A 13,989-nucleotide genomic window follows, 5' to 3' on the forward strand; every position below is an offset into this window, starting at 1 on the left:
GGCTACAATCCGACCTTTATCAAAGTCGGAAACGTGATGGTATGCATTTCTCCTCCTTACACGAGGCATCACAACAACGTTTCACCAGGCAACGCCGGTCAACTGCTGTTTGTGTATTAGAAATCAGTTGGTAACTTTCCTCATGTCAGCAAGTTGTAGGTGTCGTCACCGGCGCCAACCTTGTATGAATGCTCTGAAAAGCTAATCATTTGCATATCACAGCATCTTCATCCTGTCGGTTAAATTTCGCGTCTGTAGCAGGTCATCTACGTGGTGTAGCAATTTTAGTGGCCAGTAGTGTACCTTATAACTTCATCCGACATGAGAACCGCCTCACGCAACCTGTCATGGGGGAATTACAGTTTAGCGCGTAATTCTAGACACGAAGCAGCTTCAATACGTCCAACATTCATGAAGTTTTGCCATAGGAGAAAACCAAGATTACTTCCAGAATATTTTTGCAGAACGGACCAATTATCACCCAAGAGCTGTGGGCTTTGTAGTCTAACATTTACTCGTTAAGTCACCAACATGTTGGTTTTCTGTGTATATTCTTTTTCTCATAAGAAGGAATTTTCATTCGAAATACATAGAAACCAATATTTATTGCACACTCTGAGCACTTCTTATATTACTTCTTTATTAGGTCACCAAAATGTCTTGTGCTACTGTACGAAAAGTCAATAAAGATTCTTCTCCTCATACCTGCTGTCACCCCTTCTATCTTCCCGTTTTATGATTTACTTCCTAAAGGACCTTTGGTTATTCTTCTACGCTGTTAGACTGGTCAATGGTTCAAATGGCTCTGAGCACTATGGGACTTAACATCTATGGTCATCAGTCCCCTAGAACTTAGAACTACTTAAACCTAACTAACCTAAGGACAGCACACAACACCCAGCCATCACGAGGCAGAGAAAATCCCTGACCCCGCCGGGAATCGAACCCGGGAACCCGGGCGTGGGAAGCGAGAACGCTACCGCACGACCACGAGCTGCGGGCAGACTGGTCAATGTTGTGTATTATTAGTTCTCATCTGTGTGAATTCTGATTGATTTTGTGACTGTCCCAATATGCTGCTAACAGTCTGCCGCCCCTCCCCCCATCACCTTCCCATCAGCCCTCAAATGTATCACATGATATACCTATGCATTTTCGTTGATGTACTTTTGACTATTGTTTTTAATTATGTTTGCTTCTATTATCTTTTAATATTTTTAATACTATTTTCGTTATTGGTTAACCCGACTATTTTTAATGTGAGCTTTTAACACCACTGCAGTCACACAAATATGCCACTTCGTGGCATGTATTGGTAGTCAGTTTCTGAAACGGCCATCAGCTGAGCACCGATGTTGAGAACGTAATTGTATGACACAATACTATGTATAAGGGGCGATAAAAAGTTTCGGTTTGATGCCGTTGCTGCAGCGTATATGCAAGGTATCGCGACTACGACGCTGGTATATGAGCACCGACATGTACGGAAGGGATTAGTGTGGCATTCGTGCGTGCGGTAAATCTGGGAACGTGAACTATGGTGACGTTATTACCAAATTCGTCGAAACAGGACCAACGCTCTGTTCCTCTTTTCATTGCTGACGAAAGACAAACACCGCTAGATATCCATCGGAGGATGAAGAATGTGTATGGGGCAGCGTGTCTGCCGTAAACTATCATTGTGGCATGCTACGACAAGTTCAGTGCTGGTCACGATTCAATGAAAGACGCCGGTCGATCTGGGGTGGCCAGTCAGTCAAATGGGAGACACTCGAACACCCGCCCTACAAATGGGACTTAACATCTGAGGTCATCAGTCCCCTAGACTTAGAACTACTTACACCTAACTAACCTAAGGACATCACACACATCCATGCCCGAGGCAGGATTCGAACCTGCGACCATAGCAGCAGCGCGGTCCCGGACTGAAGCGCCTAGAACCGCTCTGCCACCACAGCCGTCCCCGCCCTACAGTCCTGATCTCTCCGCATACGGTTATCACGCTTCTGCTCCCTTAAAAAACGCCTTGAAGAGTCGACGATTCGTGTCGGACGAGGATGTGCAGCAGCCAGTTACGGACTTGTTCACGCGGAAGGACACGGTGTTTGACCAAAGTGATACCTTCAACCTGGTGCGTCGGTGTGACGATTGCCTCAGTGCTCACGACGATTTTGCCTGATAGGCATACCGATTCTGGACAGTACACCCTTCGAAGGGAAACTTTTTTACCATCCCTTATATCACGGCATTTTATACGAATTAAAAATAATTTTTGGGGATCTTTTTAAATATTTTACTCTCAATTTATGTAAATGTGTCGCTAGGTATTCCAGGTAAATTAGGATTCACTTTGTAGATGTTCTGATGAAGCGTTGCGGCCGAAACACTTCATCAAATATAATTTTCAAACAAGTGACATAAGACGTGTTGAGGGTTTACATAATGGGTCTCCTACGTCACTCTACGTTGGAACTTTAGCTTGTATTTATTGTAGCATGTTTAGGAATTACAGAAGTTTGAAGCTGCAGACTACCAGCCAAAAACATACACTGATGAAAACTGAAAGTGTTGTACTGTGAAGCACCAATTTGCTGTAAAGGAAATTATATAATGGAGATTAAATGCTTAGACTTTCATTCCATTAGAAACTGACGACCATAACCAGTATGAGTTGTGACCTGCACAAGCACGAATACACTCTGCCCCTAATGCCGGCCAGGGTGGCCGATCGGTTCTAGGCGCTACAGTCTGGAACCGCGCGACCACTACGGTCGCAGGTTCGAATCATGTCTCGGGCATGGATGTGTGTGATGTCCTTAGTGTTATATCCTAGCCAGTAATGCCACCCGAGCCCGCTGCCAAAAGGTTGGCAGCATCAAAGTCCGGACGCCGTCCGCATAAGCAGCGCCAGCGAGACAGGAAATCGCGGCAAGTCTGCGCGCGCCACCGCTGGCTTCTGGCTTCTTAAGCGCTGGAGTCGCGAGCGCTAGGACAGTTCTGTATTCGCCGCTCAGTTGTATACTCGCCACCGAATTGTGTACTTGCTAGTCAGTTGTGTGTTCATCGCAGCAGATTTGTTGTTTGTCGTCAGCCGACGCTGACCTAGCCGCTCCGACTCGAACTAGACAGATTTCTGTAGACACGGAGTTCACTACTGTGTTTCTGTATCTTCGTTAATAAAGATAAGTACCGACTTTTATTTAATCAGAGTGTTTGGGTTTTCATCTTTCTGTTCACTGTTCCAGCGGACCGGTCGGCCCGCTATTAAAAGTGTGGCGGTGACTTCGTAAGCCGTTTCTACAGCGAATTGTTTGTCTCTACGAACGCCGCCACAAAACTGGCGACAAGGGCTTCCGAACTCGTGTGCAGGGCTGGTTCAACTTGTTTCTGTTTATACTAATTATAGCGATAAAATTTTGGGGGCTGGTTTAATTTGTGTTCACTATGTCTGCCGAATTACAACAGTTGATCTTGTTACAGAGTCAGCAAATACAAAGTCTGGTGGAAGCAATCGCCAAACAAGCGGCTAATCCTCCAACACAACAGGAACAAGCACAGGCAGCACCACCTTTCCGTGCTTTTGATGCATCAAGAGAAGAATGGCGAGAATATTTCGCGCAGTTGCAGGCGCACATGACAGTCTACAAAATCACGGGTACTGAGCGGCAACTTTATTTAATTTCCACTGCAGGCGTGGAAGTCTGTCGACTACTTTGTAAGTTGTTCCCGGAATCCAAGCCAGAAGCTTTAGACTATGACGTTGTTGTTAACAAGCTTGCTGAGTATTTCGAGTCGCGAGTTCATGTGGCAGCAGCCAGATTCAAGTTCTTCAGATTAAAGAAACTGCCACATCAATCTAATAAACAGTGGTTAACAGATTTACGGGGCCTCACCCGTCAGTGCCGATTTAATTGTGTGTGTGGAGCTTCCTACAGTGATGTCATGTTACGAGACGCTATTACTCAAAACATTGCAGATTCTCGTATTCGTGCTGCTATCTTAAAGTTGCCTGACCCGTCATTAGAGACTGTGATGAACATTATTGAAGCCCAAGATACTTTTGACTATGCTGAGTTAGATTAGCCATGTATTTCTCAAATTGCCTGTGCTAAGCAAGTTATGTCACGCCCGCGGCCCCACCGGCAGAGTCAGACTGTAAACACTAGCCGGCCGCGTCATGTTAAACACATTCGTCAGCCGCGTGTGCAAAATGATAGAGTTAAGTCTTGCCCTAAGTGTGTTCTTGGTCATCCTCGTGAACGTTGCCCGTTAAGAAACGCGGTTTGTCACTTTTGTCAAAGGAAAGGACACATCCAGACTGTTTGTTTGCGTAAACGCAAGAACAATTCTAGTGCTGCCCAGCCCATGGATATTCATGTTCTTCAAAGCCAGCCCGCCCAGAAGGTCGCGTTTAAAGACTCTTTCACGGTTCGTGTGGGTAATAAACTTGTTCGCAATAAGCCACCCACCCAGCCCTCTGCTATGCGACCCAAGCGTAATTCAAACGCTGTAAAAAGTAATGTACAGACTGCAAGTGAAGCGGGAGTTGTTGTTCCACCCGCCCAACCCACGAGTTGTCGTAAGCAGCGAACACGCGCTAAACGCGCTGATTTTGTGTCTTCCGCCTCCGCTGCACCGATCCAGAGACAGTGTAATAAACTATTTGTGAAGCTACGCATCCAGGATAAGACCTTCAATTTTCAATTAGACACTGGTTCGTCTGTGACTCTCATAAATAGTGCTACGTATGCGGCTATCGGCCGCCCTAAACTTTCAGCGGCAAAACATTCTTTGGCTACTTATAGTGGAGAACAAATTCCTGTGTTAGGTTTATGTAGCGTGCCAGCCACATTCCGTGGCAATACAAAAACAGTTTCATTCACAGTGCTCCGCGCTACAGACAGTGTAAACATTTTCGGATTAGACTGTTTTGACTTGTTTGGCCTGTCTATCCCAGACAATGTGTTGCAAATTAATTCTGTTGTTGTTCCTCAAGACAGCATAACCGATTTGTGTAAACAATACAGTGACATATTTAAAGACGAACTAGGTTGTGCTGCGAACTTTGCCGCTCATATTACGTTAAAAGATAATGCTCAGTCTCGATTTTTTCGTGCTCGTCCAGTGCCTCACGCCCTCCGGGCACCTGTAGCAGATGAACTTCGTCGTTGGCAAAACAACGGTGTTATTCAACCCGTTTCAGCGAGCCAGTGGGCTTCTCCCTTAGTTATTATAAAGAAACCGTCTGGCAAGTTACGTTTGTGTGCTGATTTTAAGTCGACAGTTAATCCTCAGACTGTCATTGATTCTTTTCCTTTGCCTAGACCGGACGAGCTGATGGATAAGTTAGGGGAAGCTCGTTTCTTTTCCAAAATTGATCTCCGTGAAGCATATTTGCAATTGCCCCTCGACGAGCAATCACAACAGTATTTTGTCATAAACACGTCGTTGGGGTTGTTCTGTTTTCTGCGTTTGCCTTTTGGTTGTGCGTCAGCTCCAGCTGTTTTTCAGCGTTTTTTGTCACAACTTCTGGCTAATGTGCCATCGTGTTGCAACTATTTAGACGATATTGTTGTGTCCGGTCGGACGCCTGCTGAACATTTCCGTAATTTGGAGTGTTTGTTTACAGTGTTGTCTCAGGCAGGCCTACGTTGCAACATCGATAAATGTTCATTTTTCCTTACGGAGATGGAGTATCTGGGACATGTTATTAATGCTCAAGGCATTCATCCCTCCCAGTCACATTTAGCAGCTATTCGTGATTTGCCCGCCCCTCGCAATCTGCATGAATTGCAAGCAGTTCTTGGCAAATTGACATATTATATTAGGTTTATACCTAATGCATCACAGATTGCTGCACCGTTGCATCGTCTCCGCCGTAAGAATGTTCCGTTTGTGTGGTCAGCTGATTGCCAATCAGCCTTTCAGCAGCTTAAAGAGGCTTTATTGAATGATCGTTGTCTGGTCCATTACGACCCTAACAAGCCTCTGGTGTTAGCTTGTGATGCCTCTTCTTTCGGCCCCGGTGCTGTGTTGTCTCACCGAGTCGGTAACACCGAACGTCCTATTGCGTTCACATCTAAATTGCTAAACAAAGCTCAGTGTAATTATAGCCAATTGGACAAGGAAGCGTTGGCTATTGTGTTCGGTGTCACAAAATTCCATCACTACCTCTATGGTAGACCATTCTATTTAGTAACAGATCACAAGCCCCTGACGTCACTGTTTCATCCGCCTAAACCAGTTCCTCAGCGAACAGCTCAGAGACTACAACGTTGGGCTCTTTTGTTATCACAATACCAGTATGAGATACTGTATCGCCCTACAGCTCAGCATGCCAACGCTGACGCGCTTTCTAGATTGCCGATTGCTGCGGATGATGTCTTCGATTCCTCTGACGACTCTTGCCATCAGATTGACGCCGATGAGCATCAATCCCTCCGGGATTTTCCGATTGATTATCGTCAGGTGGCACGTGAGACAGCTACGGATCCTGATCTGAGTTTACTATTACGTTTTGTTCAAAGTGGTTGGCCGTCCAAGGCAAAGGACATATCGGATCCTGTGGTTCGTCGCTATTATCCGCAACGTCATCTGTTGTCTGTTTCGCACGGAGTTTTGCTGTTACGCACCGAGAATGACCAGCTTCGTGTACTGGTTCCCCAAGTGCTCCAATCCAAGGTCCTCGACTTGTTGCATCAAGGTCTTTGGGGAGTGGTCCGCACCAAGCAGCTTGCCCGCCGTCATTGTACATGGATCGGTATTGATAAGCAGATTACGCAGATGTCTACAGATTGTTCGACGTGTGCCGAACACCAAGCTGCTCCGCCTCAACGCTATTTTGAGTGGGCACGCCCTGCCGGTCCCTGGCAGCGAGTACATATTGATTTCGCTGGTCCATATTGGAATTCTCGTTGGCTCATCGTGATAGATGCATTTAGTCATTTTCCGTTTGTTGTGCCCATGCAGTCTACAACGTCTGCACAAACTATACAGGCGTTGACTTCAATTTTTTGTATTGAGGGTCTTCCAGAAGTTTTAGTGTCTGACAATGGTCCACAATTTACCTCTGCTGAATTTGAAAGTTTTTGTTCTGCCAATGGCATTCGCCATGTTCTTACTCCGCCGTTCCACCCTCAATCGAATGGTGCAGCGGAACGTTTTGTACGCACATTCAAGGATCATATGGACCGCCTTCGTGCTACGCACTCTCGTCAGCAGGCCCTCATCACGTTCCTGTCGTCGTACCGGACCACGCCACGCGACGGCCCTTCGCCTGCGGAGCTTCTCCACGGCCGTCGTCATCGCACCCTACTACGGTTGTTGCACCCCCCGGATCGACCCGCCGCTTCTCAGCATCGCACTCGTTTTCAGCGCAACGACGCCGTTTTTTTCAGAGTTTATCCCGGTCGCCGTCGTTGGGAACGTGGTACCGTGATAAGTGTCCAGGGTCGCGGTTTTTATACTGTTCAAGGTGCTACTGGGGTGCACAGGAGGCATCAGAACCAGTTGCGCCGCGCTGGCCGCCCGGATTCTGCCGCTCGTTCTTTGTCCACAGATTTGGTCCGCGGCGGGTTCCAGCCGCGCCTTCCGACTTCGCTGCCGCCCCCAGGGCAGCAGCAGCAGCCGTCGTCGCTACCACGCCGACAGCCCGTCCCGTTGATGCCTCCCGCGCAGCTTCATCCGGGAGCGCCCCAGGTGGTCGCTCCGGCGCCTGCGGTCCCTCTTCAGTCGCCACCGCCTTCGGAGCTGATGGACGTCGACCCCTCAGCCGGGCCGCCTTCCCAAGCGGTGGCTGTGCAGCCTGTCCTGCAGCCGCTTTCCTTGGGCACCCCCAAGGAGTCTGACACCGCAGCGCCTTGTCTGGCGCCCACTCGGCAGCCGTCGACGCAGCGTCAGGAGACGCTGCCTCTCTTCGTGGGTCCCGACGCCCCGTCGCGTCCAGTACCAGAAGCTGCGCCCGTGGTCACAGGCGTGCACCCTGACCTCGGTTTCAGTCGGTGTTTCCCGAGGCCCCGCGCGGCCAATGCTGGGGTGCGGACCGGGGACTGCCACCGACAACAGTCTCCGCCCCGGCCTCTTCTGCTACGCCTGCGGCCAGACCCCTCCCCCGCCGTCGACGCTCGCCACGTCATTATTCAACGACAGTGCGGCGATTTGGGGGGGAGGAGTGTTATATCCTAGCCAGTAATGCCACCCGAGCCCGCTGCCAAAAGGTTGGCAGCATCAAAGTCCGGACGCCGTCCGCATAAGCAGCGCCAGCGAGACAGGAAATCGCGGCAAGTCTGCGCGCGCCACCGCTGGCTTCTGGCTTCTTAAGCGCTGGAGTCGCGAGCGCTAGGACAGTTCTGTATTCGCCGCTCAGTTGTATACTCGCCACCGAATTGTGTACTTGCTAGTCAGTTGTGTGTTCATCGCAGCAGATTTGTTGTTTGTCGTCAGCCGACGCTGACCTAGCCGCTCCGACTCGAACTAGACAGATTTCTGTAGACACGGAGTTCATTACTGTGTTCCTGTATCTTCGTTAATAAAGATAAGTACCGACTTTTATTTAATCAGAGTGTTTGGGTTTTCATCTTTCTGTTCACTGTTCCAGCGGACCGGTCGGCCCACTATTAAAAGTGTGGCGGTGACTTCGTAAGCCGTTTCTACAGCGAATTGTTTGTCTCTACGAACGCCGCCACAAAACTTAGGTTAGTTAGGTTTAAGTAGTTCTAAGTTCTAGGGGACTGATGACCTCAGAAGTTAAGTCCCATAGTGCTCAGAGCCATTTGAACCATTTTTGAACCTTAGTGGTGGCGTCAAAGTAACCCCCCCCCCTCTCCCACGTGAGGGATCTAAGAACTCCCATCGCTCTCCAAACATACTCTATTGGTGATCAGAAGACCCGGCTGACCATTCAAGGATCCGCACACTGTTGAAGGCGTTAAAGTGGGGTGTGGGGGTCTTGCATTATCCTGCTAGAGTATGTCGCTCGGTACCCTGAGGAGTATCACACAGTGTTTGCCAGTCTTGCTACTTACTGATGAGCATTCAACCTCTTTCCAGCAGTCCTCACGTCGTATGCAAGAGCTCGCCGCACAACGATTCCAGTAATTAAAGTGGTATGGGTTTCAGGAACAGCTGCTTCCTGTGATCTTACAGCATGTCGTCTATGGATACGTTGGCATTGATCCAATATGTACAGACAGAAACGAGATTCATCGCAAACACAACACATACAGTGTCGCAGACGCATCCGGATCTATACCATGAAAGTTTTTTTTTTTTTTTTTTTGTATATAATGTAGTGTCCACGGTAAACGACACTCGGAAACTCGAGATGTCAACCCTACTTCCAGTAATTTGTTCCAGAAGGTCTGTGATGACGATGTCTGTAGACTCTTTTTGAATTTCGAATGGTCTCGTGCGTCTATTCGTCGCAGCCAGTCGAAATATCGTTGCTGTTCTGGAAGAATCCGTGCCTACTCTTCTATCAACAGTCTTGTCTTGATTCCATGTGGTCACTACTTGCTCGTTACAGCTAAAATCTGTAGGTGTGAGCATGTCCTCTGGGCATGCTGAGTTGAGAGCTCGATTTGAAAATTCCCAGTTATGTTAGACACCTCCAACAACCAGTCATGTACTCACACTATAACACCCCCGTGCTTCCCGGGATTTAGGAAATTACTAGTTGACAATGACTGTGAATTACGAATTTTGACCCGCGTCGGGATAAGGCATCCGAATTCGAAGTAAATAATGATTATTCCGCGGGAAACAGGAGACGTTATAACTTGATCGTTATTGAATGAGTAATTTCATTCAATAATGATCGGTAAATGAAATAATGGAAATAATTTGGAAATAAATTTTGCCAGTGGAAATTTTGCTGAAAGAAATGTTTAAGTCGTAAAATCAATTAAAAAATCGGTAGCCAGCTCAACTGATGAGCGACAGTACAGTTAAGTACGTGAATAATTGTGACAAAAATAAAGTTTACCTGTTTGTAGCGCAGCAGGTGGAACGGGAACTTTTACGTAAGTGCTGTGTCAGGCTCAGTAGTCATATGAAACAATGTCATAACAATCTAACTACACTTAAACATTAATGGTTAACTTTCAATAAGTATTTTGATAATTATTTTGTTCATAATTTGTCAGCTAAGTGCAATGCTGACAACACATAATTATCTATAGAGATTTTGAATAATGGACTGTCATTCTGACTTTAAAATTAGGTACTTTGCACAGTTTAATCTACTGATAATGAAATATATTGCCAATAATTGATTAACTGTGTTTTGAATGATAATAATTCATTAATTGGGGGATTGTCAAGTGGAATAAGCTTTATTGTTTCATGAAATATCCTTGAACTAACTTCAGCTGAATATGCATTGAAATAAATCTTAATAATCAAATTTATTACTTCAGTCTATTATTAAGTTACTAAGGTTGGCGTAAGCTTATTAAGTGCAACAATTAACTACGATAACCAATCTGAAATTTACTCTTCACCGTCTATGCAAATAATTTGATAATTAGTATATTTTCTCTTGATAATGGCGTGACACACTCGGTTCAGTAAGGTAAGGATCGGAAGGAACCTACTTGGTGTTATTGTCGGGTGGAATGTAACTGCAGCACTTCGATTATAAAGTGCTTGTTATTAATTGTTCAACTTCAGAGAAAAGCACAGTCACTGGCAAGCCTTCTATAATTTTATCCTACGAAAATTACGTAGATCTTACTTCCCTCGTTGTCGGTGGATCGACGGAAGTCCACGGCAGGGACACAATGTGGTATCGGGCTTCTACTGTTGCGACTTGGGCCCACAGTGCGCTTCACATTTAAGTCCTCGTTTCTTCAGCACTGTGCCCATTATTCCATAATAACTTGCCCGGCCATGCTTCCAGATACGCCGACCATTACTTTCCCGTCGTACTTAGATCCACACACTAGCCGTTAGATGTAACACAGCTAGTAATAGCAGCACTCGACTATACGTCTTACTCCGAGCACGGCTTCACTGCTTCTACTACCCACTGGCGCGCTCCCGCGCCCAGCGGCACGACAAAACAATCTCTCTGACTTCAACGTTAACTAAATATGCCCTGACATGCCAGTGTTAAATATAACATAATTTAAACATAGTATTTACAATACATGTTTACACTAGACAATACGTCGTATACAACAGTTTCATGTGTTAAGTAAGCGAAAAAATTCATAGCAAGGACTGCGTTGTAGCGTCACAACACCATTCTTCATCCGTGGGAATGGCTTTCTCTATATTGACTGATCAAGCTATGTCACGTGCTGAGTACGCTGTCCCAGACGAGTAAGTGGCATCTTCGTGTGTTTTACAGCGATCACTCGTATGAATGTATACGAAATTGCGTTGACTTCCGACCACGTCTTCTGGGTGCTTCAAGTTTTCTGTCACGCTGTGTATTTTAGCAGGTAATATAGATATAAAGTATTTAAATGTTATTTTATTTTGCAAAATTATGCCTGGTTATTCATGAGTTGTAAAGCATGTCTGGTCTACAGCTATTTCTCTTATTTAATGCTTTTGACTAACTACTTTTAAAAAAAATTGACTTTTCACAATTCGTGATTAATGATGTGCTTAATCAGGTAAAGATGAAAAAAATTCAAATATTTTAAATCGATGTTATCTATTAGAATAAATTATTGTTTTATTTTTATTTGCACATCTGGGGGTGCTCATTAAGGCCAGGTTTTCATTCAAAATGTTCGAAAATTCGTTTTCTTAAATTGCATGTTTTAAAGGTATATGTGTCTAGAATGTTGGAACGAAAAGGTTTTTTTAATTCGTACGTTACAAAAATTATTACAGCCCAGTGTTCAAAGCAGTGTCACGGCCGCCGTGGAACACTCTCAGCTGGAGGCGCCCGGCTCAGGTAGACGCACGTTCGCGAAATGATTTATATTGCAGTATGTAGGCAAACATATTCGCCGAAAAAGCTGACAAACAACGTGTGCAGGCTGCTGAAAGTAGCGTGTGCATGTCAGCCAGATCGGATTTTATCGCCAAGAAGAATGAGGGAATCGCTCTCCAGGAAAAACTCGAGTTAGGGGAGGGGTTAACATACAATGCTGGAACGGCAGGCTAAACAAAAGTAACTAAAACACTTTTTTTGGTCAAACTTTGCGCACAATTGGTCGAAAAATAGTTTTTGGTCTGCCATTTTGAATTTTGAAAATCTAACTTCATGACATAAAAATACATAATAACATGTAATTTTACAACATGTATATGCAGATTGAATTAATAATACATACAAAAGTTTTCTCTGAACTATAAACACGTTTCTCTCGAGAAACGATCTTTCAAAACTGCGTGCAGTTTTTCATACCGTTCATTTCTGCTTGTATTTATTTTATCGGTTGCCACCGCGCGAATGAAATATTCGGTTTTGATTTCCTTTTTATAATTCATGCCTAACATTGCTAACATTTACAAAAATTCTATCAAGTCACACATAAAACCTTCATTTCGTTCATGACATTAGATGATTCAGGAAAGCCTGTAAGTGACATTCATGATTTAAATAATGGAAATTGCGCCAGTTACACATAACGCGTTACGAGAATTTATTATACACTCCTGGAAATGGAAAACAGAACACATTGACACCGGTCTGTCAGACCCACCATACTTGCTCCGGACACTGCGAGAGGGCTATACAAGCAATGATCACACGCACGGCACAGCGGACACACCAGGAACCGCGGTGTTGGCCGTCGAATGGCGCTAGCTGCGCAGCATTTGTGCACCGCCGCCGTCAGTGTCAGCCAGTTTGCCGTGGCATACGGAGCTCCATCGCAGTCTTTAACACTGGTAGCATGCCGCGACAGCGTGGACGTGAACCGTATGTGCAGTTGACGGACTTTGAGCGAGGGCGTATAGTGGGCATGCGGGAGGCCGGGTGGACGTACCGCCGAATTGCTCAACACGTGGGGCGTGAGGTCTCCACAGTACATCGATGTTGTCGCCAGTGGTCGGCGGAAGGTGCACGTGCCCGTCGACCTGGGACCGGACCGCAGCGACGCACGGATGCACGCCAAGACCGTAGGATCCTACGCAGTGCCGTAGGGGACCGCACCGCCACTTCCCAGCAAATTAGGGACACTGTTGCTCCTGGGGTATCGGCGAGGACCATTCGCAACCGTCTCCATGAAGCTGGGTTACGGTCCCGCACACCGTTAGGCCGTCTTCCGCTCACGCCCCAACATCGTGCAGCCCGCCTCCAGTGGTGTCGCGACAGGCGTGAATGGAGGGACGAATGGAGACGTGTCGTCTTCAGCGATGAGAGTCGCTTCTGCCTTGGTGCCAATGATGGTCGTATGCGTGTTTGGTGCCGTGCAGGTGAGCGCCACAATCAGGGCTGCATACGACCGAGGCACACAGGGCCAACACCCGGCATCATGGTTTGGGGAGCGATCTCCTACACTGGCCGTACACCACTGGTGATCGTAGAGGGGACACTGAATAGTGCACGGTACATCCAAACCGTCATCGAACCCATCGTTCTACCATTCCTAGACCGGCAAGCGAACTTGCTGTTCCAACAGGACAATGCACGTCCGCATGTATCCCGTGCCACCCAACGTGCTCTAGAAGGTGTAAGTCAACTACCCTGGCCAGCAAGATCTCCGGATCTGTCCCCCATTGAGCATGTTTGGGACTGGATGAAGCGTCGTCTCACGCGGTCTGCACGTCCAGCACGAACGCTGGTCCAACTGAGGCGCCAGGTGGAAATGGCATGGCAAGCCGTTCCACAGGACTACATCCAGCATCTCTACGATCGTCTCCATGGGAGAATAGCAGCCTGCATTGCTGCGAAAGGTGGATATACACTGTACTAGTGCCGACATTGTGCATGCTCTGTTGCCTGTGTCTATGTACCTGTGGTTCTGTCAGTGTGATCATGTGATGTATCTGACCCCAGGAATGTGTCAATAAAGTTTCCCCTTCCTT

General features: G+C 46.7%; 1 protein-coding gene across 1 annotated transcript; it reads left to right on the plus strand.

Moving 5' to 3' along the window:
* Positions 1-4,365: 4,365 nt before the first annotated feature.
* On the plus strand, positions 4,366-8,184 carry LOC126260123 (proline-rich protein 2-like). Its single transcript, XM_049957407.1, has 2 exons — positions 4,366-4,495; positions 7,559-8,184. The coding sequence occupies exons 1-2, from the start codon at positions 4,366-4,368 to the stop codon at positions 8,182-8,184; spliced, it is 756 nt and encodes a 251-aa protein (XP_049813364.1).
* The last annotated feature ends 5,805 nt before the right edge of the window (positions 8,185-13,989 follow it).

This window comes from Schistocerca nitens, chromosome 1 (genome assembly GCF_023898315.1).
Source record: "Schistocerca nitens isolate TAMUIC-IGC-003100 chromosome 1, iqSchNite1.1, whole genome shotgun sequence".
NCBI classification, from domain to species: Eukaryota; Metazoa; Arthropoda; class Insecta; order Orthoptera; family Acrididae; genus Schistocerca; species Schistocerca nitens.